The sequence below is a fragment of the Lygodium microphyllum genome, chromosome 6 (genome assembly GCF_053477565.2).
Source record: "Lygodium microphyllum isolate KBCC chromosome 6, Lygodium_microphyllum_v1.1.10, whole genome shotgun sequence".
Classification (NCBI taxonomy): Eukaryota; Viridiplantae; Streptophyta; class Polypodiopsida; order Schizaeales; family Lygodiaceae; genus Lygodium; species Lygodium microphyllum.
The window spans coordinates 101,041,281-101,061,736 of record NC_141140.1 but is presented as its reverse complement, the minus strand read 5'-3'; the positions used below and the strand labels follow the sequence as shown (position 1 = coordinate 101,061,736).

General features: G+C 37.0%; 1 protein-coding gene across 1 annotated transcript in view; it reads left to right on the top strand.

The window, feature by feature from the left end:
* Positions 1-307: 307 nt before the first annotated feature.
* LOC148034871 (uncharacterized) overlaps positions 308-20,456 on the top strand; it is a 31,002-nt gene continuing 10,853 nt past the window's right edge. Inside the window, exons 1-2 of the mRNA XM_087680727.1 lie at positions 308-631; positions 727-1,158. Of these exons, the coding sequence (XP_087536853.1) occupies positions 461-631; positions 727-1,158 (603 nt within the window). The 5' untranslated portion in view covers positions 308-460. The remainder of the gene's footprint in view (positions 632-726; positions 1,159-20,456) is intronic.

Below are 20,456 nucleotides of genomic sequence, written 5' to 3'. Positions count from 1 at the left end.
AGTAGAAAGAACATTCGATTTTCCTGAAATAGTTAAGAAGAAGGGAAAGAAGGAAGAATCGGGATTTCACATGTTTGAAAAATTCTTTCCATTTGGGCCAACAACACAATTTCCTATTCTCGTTGATAGGTGTTATGAGGCACCTCCTTTGTATGCTTATAGGTCACTATGTTGGGATTATGTAGAGAAGCTAACCACGTCTTTCATAAAGACTCCCATGAACCCAGCAACAGCAGCATATCTTATGCCTTTTGTACAAGACAATAATGAGAAGAGACCCATGCATCGTGATGAGGTGGATGCTAATAAGTTGGACACTTATAGTTATTGGATTATATCAGGGCTTCACTCAATTCATGCAGCAAAGATATATATTCAGAGTAATACTACACGTTGTCTAGCAACCAAGCATTTATACACCACAAGAAATGCTAGAATATTAGTTGATTGTCCTGCGGAAATGTGCATTGAGCTTTCACGAATGACAAATATGGAATCACATAATGTTATGAAGAATGCACCTTATGTTGAGCAACTTCAACAATTAAGAGATCAGTGGCTAGCATTTGGTTCTCCACCAAAACCCCAACAAGGGCTTTCTAAGACAAGCTCTCAAAGAGTACCATGGCAGGTAATCATATATAAGCTTACCTTCTTTTTTTGTGAAGATTAGTGTGATGCTCTTTCTTTTGTTCTATGCTCACTATTTTGATCTTTTTTTTGCAGAGATTTGTGGCATACATTGGAGAAAATTGTGCATCTAGAGATTGCCATATGATTGTTAGCTCCCAAGAAATATTTGATAGTTGGATCAAAATCATGAAGAGATACTCTAGAGGTGAACTTATATCCCAAGAGGAGAGTTCGAGAAAAAAGGGAAGGCAACCTTCTCCTGCTGCATTTCGTTGCCTTATGGGTTTAAAGGATGGAGACATCCTTACACTACAAGAGGAGATCAATGAAGGTCATATCCTTTTTCTTAGAAACAAATGGGATAAGGAAGATATGATTGACATGGAAACAAGGGCTAAGCAAATCAAGCAAGATAGGGTCCTAAAGGAGGAATTAGTCACTCTTTTCAATGCTTCAGTTCCAGAAAGTAGCGCTGTGATGAAGACTTGGGAAGAGCTTGTTGATGATTATGATATCAATGATGAAGTCTACACAAAGATTTTAGGCATTTGCAATGATTGGGTATCAAAGAAGCTCACACGTGGAGCTGATGCAGGGTCCCTACGAAATGGAGCAAAAGATATTGTGAACTTCCTAATTGGAAAAAAGCAAAATCCTCTTCAATCCTCCACTACTTCCCCTTGGCGTGTATATGTTGTCGGATGCAATCTAGAAACCTTTGATCTTATACATAATTTTTACAGAGATCCAATTACCATTGGGGTTGTTGTTCTAGATGCAGCACATGGGGTTGAGGGAATGAAATGGGACTCTATAAAGTTTGGAAAGGTTATATCCACTCTACTACAAATGACATGTGAACCTAAACAATTCATGTTGTTATCATTTCTTGATCGAAAGCAAATGGCAACTTTGAAAAATGCTCTTGAAAGCATTTCTTGCAAGTATCGCATGCTAGTTGGTAGTGTTGACTTCCTACCAATGGATAGAACGTTTGCTTTTGGATCTATAGATTCTTTTGTGGTTTTGACATTAGTGACCATGGAGAAAAGTTTCATCAATTTTGAGCGATATATAAACAATGTCAACAAGCCTTCCATTTTGGACTTTGAAGGCTTGGACAAGGAGTGCAATGATGAAGATCTTGAAGAAGAACAAAGGATTGCAAAGGCCGTTTTGAGAAAGAAAATGAAAGTTATGGAAACTACAATCAAAGCATTCAATGATGCTCATGAGGTTGTATTTGATGTATATGCAAGTGGACTTGCATCTAAGGTGGCATTGATAAATCATATGAAGACTATTGCAGTGGTTTGCAACACTCAAGAGCAAAGAGAGGTTGAAGCACAATTGTGGAGGGTCCATGAGAGTGCCAAACAAAATTCAAACTCCCAAGAGGTTCCTCCTACTGAAGTTCAAGTTCTTGAAGTACCACCCGAGGGCATAGAAGAATCAAGCCAAGATATAGCAAGTCTAATTATGAAAGAGAAATTAAGGGCTACTTCAGGTGTTTAAACTCCGTTCCTTCTCCTTTCATCAAGGAAGACACATTGATGTAATTTTGATTTTTTTCTTGAGAAGTTACTTTCATTAGCATTTGCAATATTTTCTTTCTTTGATGATATTAATTAAAGAAACTATGTCTTTGGTTTTTTAATTTTTTATAAAACGTACCAAGCATGTTTGGTTTAAAAATTTTATTTAAGTAAATATTTTACCAAATCGGTATTAAAGAGCTCATTAAAATTTATCATCATTTGTAAGGATAACTATTTAATTGTAATCTAGTGTGTAAGAATACTTATCATAATGAAAAGTTTGAGCTATCTATGAAAATTTTACTTAAGTCTATTTTAGATCTTATTTCAATTAAACTCTTATATGTGTTGTGTTATGATCTTGTCATGTTAGTTTTGGTTAGATTTGTCCACATGGTCAAATCTCTTATCTCTTATAGCCTCTTTTACTACATCACTAGTGTATGTCTATGCATGTACCTTAGGATAACAAAGCCAACAATATATTGCACACCCCAAAAAAGATTCGTTGCACCTCCCAAAGGAGTTTTACCTCAGTTATAAATATTGCAACAAAGATTTCTCTCCAATATATCTTTTGAGATGTGTATATGGAATATTAAGGTAAAATCCTTGTTACAATTCATGAGTTTAAATATCTATGGGATATAACTAGTTCAAAAAAATAAATGGTTAGTCCTTAAGAAGAAACTATGAAAACTTATTCAAATAAAGTATAACTTATCTCAATTAAATTGTCATGTGTCACTTATATGTGACATAGTTTTGGTCACATGGTCAAAAGTTTCATGTTTAAATTTTCTTTTAATAATTAGGACTAATAAACATCTTCTTTGTACATGCCATTTTGAAGGTCTTTTAAAAAATTGAGTATGTTAAATATTATAATGATAATATAATTTGTGCAACTAATTACAAGAATCTATTGTTAGTATCTCAAGTATACTTATAACTAGCGATAAAAAGTAGATATGGAAAAATGACTTTATTAGAATAGATTTTACTTCAAAAAATTTGTCATATATATTTTTTTCACCTCATGATATTACTTTTGATTAGATTTGACCACATGGTCAACAGTCTCTTTTCTTAAGACATCATTTTTTAAGTAGTACCTATTTATGTATTTATCAATGTGAAGTTAAATTGCTTTAGTGTTCTATGCCAGTTTATATCTCAAAAATTAGGTAGAATGATGAGGAAGTAAATGAATCTAATGTGCTTCTTTTTCTTCTTTGTAACTTCAACTAAGACATCTATGGTTGGATATCTAGCAGATTCAACAACAGTAGAGCACGATGATGTGATTGATGTTTCCTTGATAAGAAATGCAACACAATTATGTGTAATACTTGATCTCAATGGTCTTCTTTTACAACGATGCTTTGCTAAGTCTAAAAGGTTTCAAAGCTTTCAAATGGGAAAGCAATGGTTTGTTCTTCGACCAGGATGTATGGAGTTTCTTGAAGCCTTATTTGCAAGATTCCAAGTGGGAGTTTGGTCAACAGCTTTACATAAGAATGTCATGGCAGTTATTAAGTGCTTGGAGATCCATGCAAAAAGGAAGTATCCTTTCTTCATGATTTGGGGCCAAGAACAATGTCATAGACATCGACTCAAAATCATATATAGGCCAGATAAGATGGGAGTAGAAGCAATGTTCAAGCCTCTGAAGTATGTATGGGATCAATATGGAGATGTTTGTCAGCATACCAAGACTATTCTCATAGATGATAGTCCTTACAAAGGATGTCCAAATCCTGTTGAGAATTGCATTTATCCAAAAACATTTGATATTGATCGTGAAGACTCTATCTTGATCAAAGAACTTCTACCATACTTGACTCGCTTAAGCAAATACCATGATGCACGTGAAGTCATCAAGTTTAATCGATATGGACAGGATCCAGTTCAATATGGACATGAATTGTATGCTCAATTCAAGGTTGTCATTGATGAATGGACTAGAGCAGAGAATGATGGTATTTCATCTTCATCATCAGCACTGCACGAGACCATGATTGATAAAGATGGTATATATGTTCAATCTTCAATTACTTCTTGCTTCAAGAGACCATCTATTATACAAGCATCCTCAACAAATGCTTCACGTCATCCGTCTCTTACATTGAACAGCTCACAATTATCCATGTTGAAGCAAACTCCTTTAGTCTCTACTTTGAAAGATATGGAAGCAATGCAACTTGCTCATGAGTTAGGATATCACAAACATTTCATAAATGGTAGTGCAGCCAAACGTTTTATACAAAATCTACAAAATTTGTATTTTTCCAATATACATCACGTAACAAGAAGGCGCTGACTCTATATGGATTAATTTTGACTTTCATAATCCCTTACATTAAAGGCTTTTGCATGGCTATGAAATATATGCTTGTTAGAAATTTAAAGTGTTTTATGTAATTACCTTGGTGTTTCTAAACACCACCAAGATCAATGAGAGAATCTACTTGATGTTTCTTATTGTTTCAATAACATTAGTTAATTGTATTGAAATTTCTTATAAAGTGGTTTAAATCCTATTTTGTACTTTATGATAGTCTACTATACAAACATACTCAACAAATGCCTCACATCGTCTATCACTTACATTGAACAACTCACAATTATCCATGTTGAAGTAAACTCCTTTAGTCTCTACTTTGAAAGATATGGAAGCAATGCAACTTGCTCATGAGTTAGGATATTACAAACATTTCATAAATGATAGTGTAGCTAAATGTTTTATACAAAATCTACAAAATTTGTATTTTTCCAATATACATGATTAACAAGAAGGCGCTGACTCTATATGGAATAATTTTGACTTTCATAATAAATATATCCCTTATATTAAAGTATTTTATATGGCTATGAAATATATGCTTGTTAGAAATTTAAAGTGTTTTATGTACTTACCTTTGTGTTTCTAAACACCACCAATATCAATGAGAGAATCTACTTGATGTTTTTTATTCTTTCAATAACATTAGTTAATTGTATTGAAATTTTTTATAAAGTGGTTTAAATCCTATTTTGTACTTTATAACCATCTACTATACAAGCATACTCAACAAATGCCTCACATCTTCTATCACTTACATTGAACAACTCACAATTATCCATGTTGAAGCAGACTCATTTAGTCTCTACTTTGAATGATATGGAAGCAATGCAACTTGCTCATGAGTTAGGATATCACAAACATTTCATAAATGGTAGTGCAGCTATCTACAAAAGTTGTATTTTTCCAATATACATGATGCAACAAGACAATGACTCTATATGGACTAATTTTGACTTCCATAGTAAATATATCCCTTACATTAAGGGCTTTTGCATGGCTATAAAATATATGCTTGTTAAAAATTTAAAGTGTTTTGTGTAGCTACCTTGGAGTTTTTAAACGCTACTAATATTAATGAGGAGAATCTACTTAATGTTTTTTATTCTTTCAATAACATTAGTTGATTGTGTTGAAATTTCTTATAAAGTGGTTTAAGTCCAATATCATATGAAAATTCATTTAGCTAGTCAAGGTGTGAAACTCTTTAATTTTGGCCAAAGTCAATATCCATCTTGTCCATATATTGTCAAGATAGATAGAAATTTTGAATAAAAGATATTTATATATCATGCATATACATACAAAAAATGTAAATGGAGTGAGCAATTATTTGACATACTTGTGTCTATTGGTTTACACAAAAAAAGAACCATCACATCATAGGTTATCCAAACTTATTACGATATGATATTAGATCAAGTTATTAAACCACACCTAGTTAGTGGTGACTCTTTTAAGGTCCTAGTTCATGAAACTTATACATGTCACTTTAAATGATGCTATATCTAAAAGAAAAAACTCGTATTATATTAATATCTTCAAATCCATAACATTATAAATTTTGGCCATGATAATATATTTTCATACAATGTTTAAGGCTCTTGTATTCTAAATTCTCTCTCCACTCCATCAAACCTTTGTATTCTTACATTAAACTTGGAAATTTCCTAGGTATATACTAGTTAAGCCTCCTTGATGTTTCCACCAACATACAACATCATATTTTGTTAGTATGCTAGAAAAGATAGAGGTGAATTCCAAATCTCGTAACAGCCACATAGCTTACATTCATCATTTAAGCTCTCAAGATGTCTGATCTCATATTTGTAACATACAAAGTGCCCTTTAAAGATAAACATAAACATAGTGCTCTCTTTCATTCACAAAAGTAAGACATTCATTCAAAGTGGGACTTGGGAAATTCCCAAAATCTCTAATATGGTGTTAATATACTAGTTTTGCCCAAAATCTACTATTTTTGGACCATCCAAACTATACACATTAATACTAGTGATTAATATAGCTCATAAGCCTCGTTCACATTGTAACTTACGTAAAGGGTGGCTACAGTCCTTGTCAATCCGAGAAAAATATCAGAATTACGACTCCTGATTTTTTAACATATATTTTTTTATTAAATAAAAATCCTTAATAATTAATGTTAGTTATTTTTATTTTTTATTTTTTAGTTAATCTTTAGTTAGTAATCTTACTAACTTATTAATTGACTAACTAACTTTCAAACTAACCAACTAACTTTTATTGTGTGGAAATATTACTAGTTCACCAGATGTCACATAAAAAATGCAGGGGAGTTTGTGAAAGTCGCTTGTAGTAGGGACACTTTGTGAGATCGGAGCAAAGATTGATGAAGAGAACTCAACGCAAGATAATTACCAAGAAGAAGTTTTTTAGATACAAGGCGAATGTGAAAACATACTCATTGATGAAAGATATGGTCAGGATACATGTTCAAAAGACTGTTGGTTAAGAGGAGTTAAAGGATATGATCAAAAGACATCTGAAGAGCTCGAGATGGATCTTGTGATGATAAATTTTTTATTAATATGATGTTGCTCACCAGAATTATTTCCTTCTCTTCCCTATGAATTCTCTCTCAATTTCTACCGTCAACAAGAGATGGGTAGCAAAGACAGTGACACTGTTCTAGAGAAATTTACCTTATCTCTTTAAAGCAAGCAAAGGATCACTGGCCAATCAAAAATCAAGGTTGTAGTCTTGATCTGAGAGAGAAGAGAAGAAGGTGGAATGTGAGGACTTGATGGAGAAATCTTTGAGGAGGGTAAGGAGCTCAAAGCTCATACTCAATATCCATTCCCATTACACCATGGGACTAAGTCTATGGACTACTCCTTTGGGATAGCTCTTTTGAAGCTCTAAATATACTCGACTTTGAAACTTCCCATATTCATATAGCTAGTGTTTGGAGTCGACGAGCTAAATATGGTTATTTAAGCTTAAAACACACTTCTCCACTTGTGAGTTATGGACCTCATTTACAACATAAAAGCTTCTCCTACCTTCAATGCCTTGCAATTGTGAAATCTAGGTGGTTCTAGACCAAAGTTAACCAATAAACTATGTAGTGAATATAAACGTCACTAGCATTGGAGGTGAGAAACTTTTGGATGTAGAAAACATTCAGCAAGACATCAAAACATGCCTCTTAATTAATTTAATATTGCTCAAAATGGTCATTTAGCCAGCGCACACGTACCAAAAGGCTTGTCGGAGAAGGTGATAGAAAATATAAACATCCTGAGAGGCTTATCAGAGATGGTGATGGCACCAATGGCCACATCTATACCACCACAACGTCCTCCAAAGCAACAATGATAGAAGTCATCAGCTCATTCCTATAATGCTTGTCTCCTCTCACATAAAAAGCAGGGCAATTTGGTGCTCGCTATATTTTGATTTGGAAGATGAGTTGCTCACTCTCTGGCTCAGCTCACCCTTGTTAGAATATCAAGCTCCCGTTACTCTTCAGTGTGGGATAAAGATTGTAGTGTGGAGGTGGGTTGAGCATCAAACGGGCCCTGATTTGCAGATCCACAACAAGTTTCAAAACCCGAAATAATGAAAAATACATGGTAATGACATTTTTACAAAGGAAATGGCTCTTTTTTCACATTTCATGAAGTTTGCAATGTTCATATGGGCTAAAAATTGATGAACATGTTTTTTGCTATTGGTTTTAGTCTTTCATAATAAAAAACTCAAGAAATATACACTTTAAGTGTGGGAAATAAATGGGAAAAACCCGAAAAGCATAGTTTTCAGAGTAAAAATGGGGTTTTTGGGCTTAAAATCAGATAAGCATGAAAAAAAAGACCAATAAATTCCACATGGTTGCTGTTTAAGGACTCAATAGCCATAGCTCTGAAATAATGCTAATTTTCTTCCATTTGTTATGATAATAATAGGAAAAATAAGGAAAAATGAGGAAAAATGTTGTTCAAAAGGGGGAAAAATAGAAAATGGACAAGGAAAATTATGGATGTGTCTGTGAATGTATAATGAGGATAAAGCATGAGGTTTTGCCTCAAGTTATCCCCATTTTTATAATTTTTTTACTGCTTATTTCGTGCGAAATACACATGAAATTACCCTTTTACCTATCACCGCAAGCAAAACCCTAAACATTAGGGAGAGAGGGGAGTTTGAGCACTAAAATATGATATAAAATCTGATGTATTCACTGCATTATTCATATAAGATGACGTTAAGTTAAATAAAGGGAAGTACAGCATGAGTGTGAGGCTCAGTGTCTTCTCTCATTACAACAATTATACATTAGTGTATGGAAGAATGAAAAGAATGGATTTGCACAATGCATGAGGCTATTTTTCAATTTTTTGAGCACTTAATCATATACACATTTTCATCAAGCATCGTTAAATGGTATCAATTACAAGCTCGTGGATGCATAGCACTTGGTTTCTCTAAGACTTGACCCACGTAGAGAGTGAGCAACCCGTATCCAATAAAGACACATTTTTTTGCCTTTGGATCAAGCTTCTTTCGTAGCTCATCTGGCACATGAACATATGCAACACAGCCAAATACCTTCAAGTATGATACATCAGGCTTCTTTCCAGTAAAGCATTCTTCAGGAGTCATCCCATGAACTGCAGCTGTGGGAGTTCTGTTCATAAAATAAATAGCAGTATGAACAGCCTCAGACCAAAAATGCTTAGGCATATTCTTTTCAGCCATCAAGGTGTGTGCAACTTCTGCAATATGCCTGTTTTTCCTTTCTGCAACACCATTTTGCTGTGGGATATACCTGCATGTGAACTGTCTCTTTATCCCATGAGGCCTCAGAAAATCACTGAACTCATTCGAGAGATACTCTCCCCCTCCATCTGACCTCAAGCACTTTACTTTCAAGCATGTTTCTCTTTCAACTGCAGCCTTGAAACACTTCACTCTTTTCCTTCATAAAATATACCCACAGCTTTCTAGAACAATCATCAATGAATGTGACAAAGTATGAACTGCCTCCAAGAGATACATTTTGTGTAGGCCCCCAAATATCTATATGCACAACATCAAGGATATTTCTGCTTACATCTCTGTCATGTCAAAAGGGTTGTCTTGCTTGCTTACCAAACTGACATGCTTCGCATACCTTATGAAATTCTGCAACTCTAAATGTAGGAAAACCTGTAACCAACCCTTTGGACTGCATTAATTTCAGACTTTGTACATTTGAATGTCCAATGCGCTTGTGCCAAATTTTAATATCTGCAACAACACCTTTTCCTTTAGCATACATAGTAGCATTCATAGTAGGAATTCCAGCATCCAGAGTAAACATATGTCCAACTCTACTTCCCTTTGCAACTAACCTGCACTTGTCATTGAAGTCTTCTACAAAGCAGCCCTTTGCATTAAATTTGACTTGCAGCCCTTGCTCTACCATCTGACCGACTGACACCAAGTTTTTTGTAATAGATGGCATATGTAATACATCTGAAAGACTCTTTGTCTTACCATCATGCAAGGACAAGGAAACTTTTCCAATGTGTGAAATTGGGTGGCATGAATCATCGCCCGTCTGCACATAACCTGCATTTTGCAAATCCTGCATCTCTCCAAACCATTATGCATGGCTGGTCATATGATTGGATGCACCTGAATCAACATACCAAACATCATCATGTGTTCCCTTTCCTGTAACAGTATTTAGCATATGTTGCATAACAAACAGACGTTCATTTTTGTCTTCATTCTGTCTTGAAGACGATGCATAGTTTCATTGCTGCAACTTACCACTGCGAATATCATCTTTCTTAGCATAACATTGGGCTGTAATATGACCCGTTTTGCCACAGTAGTGACACACAATACCAGAGTTGATAGAACCTCTGTTCTGCCATCCACCTCTTCCTCTAAAGCTCCCCCTGCCTCTAAAGTTACCACGACCTCCTGAAACCTGCATATCGCTAAATTGCTGATTCAATCTGTTTTGCTGGTTATCACTACCACGTCCTGTACCACGGCATCTTGAAGAGAACCTGCCACGTCCCCTTTCTGAACTAGAGTAGAAAGCTTGGACTTGTTCACCACTTTTTTCAGATGTCTCACTCTACATGTTGATCTTTTCAGTGATCATAAGGGAGACCAACACATCGAAATCTGGAAATGGCTTTCTAACATTACGGAAGTTACAAAAGACTTCCAAGCCTTTTCATTGTTAAGTCTACCCAAGGTAGACGACACCAAATCATCATCATCGGGCATTGCATCAATCGCTACCAAGACATTTGCAATGCTCCTTACCTTCAGTGCATACTCATTGATAGACATCTTCCCTTTCTTTAATGTATTCAACTCTTGCTTGAGTTGAATCTTTCGTGCTTTTGTATTTATGAAAAACATACTTTCAAGTATGGTCCAAGCTGCATATGAATTCTCTGCATTTCTAATATGTCCCAACATATTATTGTCAATTACTGCAGACAGCCAATACATGACCTTTTTGTCTTTTTCATTCCATTCCTTCCGTGCCTTTGTCTCTTCTGCAGTTGGAGGATCACTCACCTCCGGCTCCTTTTCTTTACCTGAAACAAACTCGTAGAGGCCTTTTCCAATAAGGAAGTTCGTGACATGAAACTTCCATGAAGGGTAGTTATTCTTGTCGAGCTTCTCAATGATGAGGCTTCCACTATTCTCTGCCATTATCACAAAACTAATACCAAACAGCAAGCAAATCTTCTACAACCCTCGACCTATAGTGCACAAAAATACATCAGATAGCCTTTTTCACTGTTTGCTCAACAATACATGCAATCTGCAACTTGTTTGTAGATAAACCTTATGTTTGCTTCCTGCAAACACCTCAAGAATTATAGATTCGCAATCTATAACCTGCGCACCCAATTTCGGTCAAAACAGCCAAAATCACAGTGTACCTTGAAACTGTTGTCCGCAACCTTGCGGCTCTAAAACCGGGCCTGAAACGGCCTCAAATGCCCAAAATAACTGCAGAATATACAATGCTCTTCGTGCACACCAAATCTCACTGCAATCTGAGATTTTTGCTCGACCCTGCTTCCGGTGCCTCCATAGACACTATCCAAGAGAGAGAGTGGAAGAATGGGAGAGCTTCTTACCCGTGGCTTGCTTGCTCGAATCTTGCTTCTTCTCCTTCACTTCAGCCTTCGAAATCAGCCTCTCTCAGCGGCGCGGCTCTGATATCATGTCAAGAATCGCATGGTGGGGGGACTTGCTCAAGATGCTGCGCCGAACACACACAGAATGCACAAGGAGAAGCTCACTCAAGAGAGAAGAAGAGAGATGGAGGCCAAAACGTTTTCTTGCTGGTTTCTTCTTCTTCTTCCACACACTTTTCAATGTACACAAAGTATAGATAAGATACAACATAAAGGAAAGTGGCCTACTAAGTCAAACAATGCATAACCGACTACAGTAGTCGACTAGCGCTATAACTATGCCAACTGTAAATAGGTGTAACAACCTGAATATAATAAGTAATGAGTCAATGGCCATATGAGAGTCATAATGATCACTAACGTGCTGAGTGTAGACGTGTGGACCCATCTAACCAGGCGGTCCATCATTAATGTCCACATGTGTTGAGCTTGTCATCTCAACATTCTCTTTGTTTTTGCTTCTCTTATCAGTTTTTGGGAAATAATTGGCTATTGTGATACAACTTTCAGTAGCTTCAGAGGATAATGGGATCACTCTATCACATAGAGCCTGCATCAAGAGAGTGACATGCTTCTGCCATTGAGGGATGCACTTCTTGTAGAAAGACTTTCACTATGATGATCTCCAATTCTTTAACAATTGCAAGGATTCTCTAATCTTCCATTTCTTTTCTTCCTCTTCAATAGTGCCACTTCTTCCATTTTTAGCCTCTGTTGGTGCTTATTAATGGTAGTTTTTCCCATCTTCATACCGAAAATATGGAGTCCTAAGAGGAACACCAAGAAAATGGGGAATCTACTACAAGAAAATCTTTCATGTGTCATCAATAAGCACGTTGTTCATTTTTTAATCAACAACAACAAGAAAAACAATACCAATCTTCTCAGATCTTCATGCAATATCATATGACAATTCTCTCACGGATTTATCACAACATCAACACATTCTTCATATTCTTCATCAAAAGAACAAGAGAAAACAAAAAAATACTCCATTTTGAATAGAAATCATCACATAGATCTCATCTTCAATGTCTTCATAGTCTCTATAATCTCTCTCATGATCTTTTATGCATAGATACATTATTTTTCATTAAAAAATGGCTATCTCTTACACACACTCTCTCTCTTGTTGGAAGAGAGGGAGAGAGAGAGAGTGGAGCAGAAGATGAGCCTCAGTTCATTGTTGTTCTTCTTCAATTATTCTTCCATCATACTAACTGAAAGACACTTACACACATAGGTATGACTAACCAAGACTAATTGTGGTTAAGTCACTGACTACATCGACTTATTGAATGTCATGCACGTGTACAGCTGTATCCAGCTAATGTTGGTCATACACATAAATATAGACTGATTGAAGAGTAATGGGAGCTTGATATTCTAACATTCCCCCTCAAGCTCAAACCATCGAATATACTCCAAGTAGGTGTCTGAAGTATATGACCTTTTCTTTACCAAGAGACTTTGTAAATATATCTACTCCCTGGTCTTCAGTCTTCACATGAATCAAGTCAATCTGCCCTGTAAAAACCATTTCTTTGATGAAATGGTAGTGAATCTCAATATGTTTGGACCTAGTATGGTAGACAGGATTGCTAGCCAACATAACACTGTTGAGGTTATCACAATTCAATATCACTCTACTTTCTAGCTGTATTCCCAAGCCTTTAAGCAATTTCATCAACCAAACGGCTTCGCAAGCTGCTAAGGCAGCTCCCCTATACTCAGCTTTTTGTAATAGACAATGCAATAGTAGGCTATTTCTTACTCTACCAACTAATCATACTGCTGCCCAATCCAAGTGCATAACCACTGGTTGACCTCCTCTCATAGGCACAACTAGCCCAATCAGCATCAGTAAACCCTATCAAGTCAAGGGATTTTCCATATGCATAAAATAGACCATAATTTGTAGTACCCTTTATGTATCTCATGATCCTCATGACTGCATCTAAATGTGGTTTGTGAGGCTTCTGCATGAACTGACTAATCAGCCCCACTACATAACATAAGTCAGGGCACGGGTAATAGTCAAGTATATCAAGTTGCCCACCATGTGTTGATACATCATCACATTCTCTATGTCATTCCCAACATCAATTTGCAGCTTGACATTCTGATCAAGAGGTGTCTCCATGGGCTTGCATTCAGCCATACCATACTTCTATCATGTCATGAGCATACTACTTCTATTGCATCCATATACCTTGAGGCGTAGAGACTACCTCAATCCCAAGAAAATACTTTAGTTTACCAAGGTCTTTGACTCTCAATTCAGCCTCTAAACATGATTTAATTTCAGCAATGCCCTCTCCATCATCTTCAATGATGATAAGATCATCTACATAAACCACTAGAAACACATATCCATGATCTGTCTTCTTTGTGAATCTGCATCACCTAACCTAAATCCATATTATTGTAAATAACTATTGATCCAAGAATTTCATACTCTAGGTGCCTGTTTCAATCCATATAAATCCTTTTACAGCTTGCATACATGTGTAGCAAAGTCTGGTGAACATAGCCTTCAGGCTGCTACTTCCTAAACCAAATCACTGTTCAAGAAAGCATTCTTGGCGTCCATTTGCCATAATTTCCAGCCTTTGCATGTTGCCAAAGCAATGATAGTTCTGACTGTTGCCATTTTAGCCACCAAACTAAAAGTCTCCTCATAGTCAAGGCCTTATAGCGTTCTAACGAACCATCTGACTTGCACTTAGCCTTGTATACCCATTTGCAAACAATGGGGACTTTGCCTTCAAGCAACTCAACCAATTCCCATCTCTCATTTTCAGCCAGGGCTGCATACTCCTCATCCATGTTAGCACATGAGTTATCATCTCTAACTACATCTTCAAACTTTGTAGGTTCTTTGTAACCTGTCACACTAGCCATATATGCATAATGGTGGGCTGAATAACCAATGTATATAAACTTGTCAACTGGTTTTTTGACTCTCTCAGATCTTCGTAACTGTGGCTCACTCTGAGCTTGCCTCTCATGAGGGGATACATAACGACTATGCCTTGCTCTAGGCATCATAATAGACGGAATGCCCAACTCAATATCCAAGCTATCACTGCTCGATGACTCATAAACTATTGTAAGTGGACCTGTCACATCCTCAAGCATCTTTTCTTTTCCCTTATCCAATCTCCCCCCCACTGACATATCTGTGTGAGTGGACGTAGGAGTACGACTCTACAAGCGTCCTGACCAAGGACTTACTGTAGGTGACCCATCATCTATATGACCACTCATAGATGTACTCACTGTAGGTGTGTTTTCAGCATTACTAGTTCTAGCTAATCCATTAGTAGCCACTACAACAAGATTACCATACCACGATGCCAGCTCATCAAAAACAGCATCTCTGCTAATCAATGTCTCATGTATAGATGGTACATAACACTTGTAAGCTTTCTGGTCTTGTGCATAACCAAGAAACACACTCTTGACCGCTTTAGGATCCAATTTCTTCCTCCTTTCATCAAGAACATGCACATATGCAATGTTTCCAAATACCTTCAACTGTGAAATGTCAGGCTTATGACCATACAACCTCTCATATGGAGTTACATCATGAATCTCTATTTTAGGGGTTCTATTCAGCACATAGACAACATTCACTATTGCTTCAGTCCAATAACCATTTGGCAAACTATTCAGCACATAGACAGTAGTCACTACTACTTCAGTCCATTGGTAAAGCCAAGTATACCTACTGAAATCATTAATGAAGGATACATAGTAACGAGCACTACCAAACAAAGCATTATGAGATGGACCCCATACATCTGAATGTACCAACTACAAGGGTCGTGAGCTATTCCGTACATGTCTCATAAATGGAAACCGTGATTGCTTTCCAAACTGACATGCATTATATACATGTCTAAAGTCATGATACTTGAAATTAGGTAGTCCAAGCACAATCTCCTTCTGATGCATAGATTTCGGCTTTTGTACATTCACATGGCCAATCGGCTTATGCCATATCTCAACATCTTGTATAGCACCATCATCATGTGCAAACATGGTTGCTTTCAATTCTAGAATTGACACATCAAGAGTAAACATTCTACCATCTCTTCAGCCTCTAGCAATCAATTTGCAGCCATTACAATTCTTCAACAAAGCATCCATCTCTATTAAATCTCACATGCAGATTCTGTTCTACCATCTATCCAACTGACAAAAGATTCTTGGTTATTATAGGTACATGTAGTACATCATGCAGGCTCTTTTTCTTGCCATTAGGCATCAACAACAAAACAATTCTTGTGTGCTAAATGTCATGTTGGGTGTCATCCCCACTACACACATAACCATGTGGACCTGCAACCATCTCATCAAACCATTCTCCATGGGGTGGCATATGATTTGAAGCCCCTGAACCAATGTACCATCTCTCATATCTATTCTGCCTAGATGCATTCTTAGACACATGCTGCATGGCAAACAATCTATCAACCTGCTCATCATGAGCACCGATAGAAGATGCATAAGGCCCATGCTGTTTTCCCTTTGCCTTCATATCTACCTACTTCTTGTAACAATCCTTTGTAATGTGTCCATATTTGCCGCAGTAATGACAATCCTTATCTCTGTTTGACTGATCATTTGACTGCCATGAACCAGATCCACCACCTCTACCATGGGGTGATCTTTCCCTACCTCTAAAGCCACCAGATCCACGTTGGCCCTGTGTATTTGTGCCATGCTAGGCATTCTATTGATGTTGTCCATAATTGTTTCGAGTGTCTCCTCGACCTCAAAAAGAGCCATGGACTCTACAACCTCTACCATGCTGGCTAGAGTAAAGAATAGTGTCTTTGCTTTGAGACGTACTAGAACTTGTATTCAGTCCAAGCTTAACTTCCTCATGGAGCAGCAAAGCAATCAGCTCATCCCAATCAGGGGATTCAACTCTCACAGAAATGGACGTATCAAATGATTTATACTCTTTGCAAAGTCCATTCAATGTCACTACAATCATATCATCCTAAGACACTGAAGATCTAATGGTGGCAAGCTGATCCGCAATGTTCTTGATCTCTATAGTGTAGGCATGAATTCTTCTGTCATTCCTAGACATGTTATTGAACTGTTGCTTTAGCTAAATCTTTATTGCATGTGTTATATTTCCATGATTCTTCATGAATATGTCCCATGCATCCTTTAGAGAATTGCATCCAGTAATCTGTATAACCATAGCATTTGATATACATAAGGAAAACCAATGTAACACCTTGCATGCTCTCTCAGTCGATAGCTTATGAGCCCTTTTCTGATCATTTGTCAGATTTCTTTCATGCATTTTAGGTTTAGCCTCATCACCTATACATAAGTCCCAATAACCTTTGCCAACTAGAAAATTCTTCATACTGAACTTCCATAAAGCAAAATTTTTATTGTCCAGCTTTTCTCCCACAATTTGAGTGATATTTTCAGATCCTTGAGCATTTTCCATAGTTGCAGCTTAGGTATTCAGTGATGTATACAACCTGTAAGTATCTGACTCCTTTTCCTACAGTTCAGGATCAGTTTCCTGCTATTCAAGATAGTTTCCTACAATTCATGACAGTTTTCCTGACAACTTGCTTTCTATAAAATTTATTGCTGAGAAGACTCATGAGGATGCAGTTTGGTATATTGATTCGGGGGCATCGAATCATACGACACCTCATGGTGACTGTTTATAGATTGGTTCTTGAGAAGAATTGCTATGTATGCACAGGGGATGACACGCAACATAGCATAGAACATAAAGGCAAAGTACCTTTGGTAATTCATGATGGCAGGAAGAAGAACTTACATGATGTATTGCATGTCACGTCAATTACTAAAAATCTATTATCTGTGGATCAGATGACTGAGAAAAATTTGCAAGTCCAATTTAACAAGCATGGATGCTTCATTGAAGAGTTTGATAATGGCTGCAAATTGATTGCTCGTGGTCATAGGAATGGCATGATGTTTACTCTTTGATGCCACTTTGCCATAGCTAAAATCAGCAATGTTTGGCCATGGCTCTAGTATAGTTAGAGACTTGAAAATATGGCATAAGAGAGTGGGACATGTTACTCTTCAACAACTACAAATGATGTAGAAGAAACAGCTTGTGACAAGTTTACCCAAGTTTCAGTATACAGATATTGGTCATGTCTGCGATGCTTGTTAGTTTGTTAAATGGTCGAGATTGCCTTTTGTCAGGCATGTAAGAAATAGTACATGACCATTGTAGTTAGTTCACTCTAATATGTGGGGGCTTGCTCATAATGCATCCATGGGAAGCTCCAGATGATATGTGACATTTATTGATGGTTATAGTTGCTATACTTGGGTTTATATCTTGAAAACAAAGGACAAGGTGTTCACTATTTTTCAACTGTTTGAAAAGCAGACTAAAAAGGAATTTGATTTCTACATCTCTTGCTTGAGATCTGACAGCGGTGGGGAGTATGTGTCAAATGAAGTTTTTTGGCTGAAAATGGCATATGTAGCTAGCATACCTGTGGCTACACTCCTCAGCAGAATGGGGTAGCTGAACAAAAGAACAGGGTATTGATGGAAGCTGCTCAAGCAATGATGAATGAGAAGAGTATGCCGCTCTATTATTAGGTTGAGGCTATTATGACAGCCATGTATATCTTGAACAGGACTCCTACTATAGGTATTCATGAGATGAGACCATTTGAGAAACTATATGGCTAAAAGCCTGATATCAGTCACATGAAAGTATTTGACTGTCTTGCTTATGTGCACATACCTGATGAGAAAAGGAAAAACTGGATCCAAAAGCACATAAGTGTGTCTTTATTGGATATTCACAGGAGAATAAGGCATACAAATACTATGATCCCTCTACTCTGGATACATTAGTGAGTAGAGATGTCATCTTTGATGAGATGGCTTCTTGGTATGCATCACCGGCTATAGTGCCATCAAAAATGCCTTCTACACATGTATCTAGAGTTGATTCACAACAAAGTACTACTTTGACATGCCCTAGTGGTACAAGGGTATCTTCATGGACAGGGAGATTGCTGAGCTCTAGCTCACCTTCCACTAACACCACTATGTCAGTGAGGGGGAGATATGATGTGATGGACAACAAAGGGAAAGAAAAAGCTTCTGATGATACATCTGGTGTGATGATACCTGGCAAGATGACCTCAGGTTATGACTCATCTAACAATATAGATAGTGAGCTTGGTATTTCGATAGTGTATATGCCTCGCACTAGGCAGAACAGGTACATTCCGCCTCATGAGAGGGGAATCGAGTAGTACACCACATCTTGGACAATCACAGAGAGTCAGGTACCTTGTGGATAGGCTAACTTATAATGGTTTTTTTGTGTAGCATTTTTCTTATATGACAAAGGTGACAAAGGTCAAAGAGCATGTTACATTTGCTAAAGCAGTGATGGATAAAAATTGGTGCACAGCTATGGATGAGGAGATAGATGCTTTGGCTGAAAATAATACTTGGGATCTTGTGCCACTGCTAGAAGGAAAGAAGACCATTGGTTGCAAATGGGTCTACAAGATTAAATATAAGTCGAATGGTAGTGTAGAGAGATAGAAGCTGGTCACAAAGGGTTATGCCTAGAGTATCAGTTAGACTATGAGGAAACATTTAGCCCTGTTGCCAAGATGGAAACCATAAGAACAGTGATTGCATTGGCTACTGCTAAAGGATAGAAATGGCAGGAGATGGATGTTAAGAATGCATTTCTCAATGGTGATTTAGCATAGGATGTTTATATGGATCAGCCTCCTGAAGGGTATGTACACCCTGATTTTCAACATTATGTATGCAAACTGAAAAAAACATTGTATAAAGGCTGAAGCAGGTTCTGAGAGCTTGGCATGCAAGGATCAGTAGTTACTTGCAGAGTTTGAGATTCATTGTTGGCAAGGCTAATAATAGTCTATTTACAAAAAAGACTTGGTAGTACTGGTTATCTATGTTGATGATTTGATAATCACAAGTGATGATGACTTGAGGATACAACATGTTATGCGGATGCTAAATCCTGAATTTGATATGAAAGACTTAGGTAAACTAAAGTATTTCTTGGGTATTGAGGTGATCAAGGCTAAAAATGGTTTATGGCTAATGCAAAAACACTATGCCATGGAAATGATAAAGAAATATGGCATGGTTGAATGTAAACCGCTGGATACACCTCTTGATCAGAATCTCAAGTTGGACATTAGCGCTGGAGCTGAAATTGATGATGTGACTATGTACAGGAAGATGGTTGGTAGTCTGATCTACTTGACTATCACTAGGTTGGAGTTGAGTTATGCTCTTGGGCTCATAATTCAGTTCATGCAGAAGCCCAAAAAGTCACATTTGGATGTTGTTAGGTGGATTATGAGATATGTAAAGTCGACTATAGATCATGATTGTTCTATGAGAAGGATAAGGCCTTGAAACTGGTTGGATACATGAATGCAGATTGGGCAAGATGCTCATATGACCATAGATCTACAAGTGGTTATGCCTTTGGATTTGGAAGTGGGATGATCAATTGGAGCAGCAAGAAGCAATCAACAGTTGCATTGTTTAGCACTGAGACAGAGTAATAAGTTCAGTTGATTCCGATAGCTACTTGGTGTACAGGGTTTGTCTTGAGCTTGAGATGAGGACTGTTGATACTTCAAGCTCTTTTGTGTGACCGAGAGTGTCTTAGTTATGTCCAGTTGTATCAGC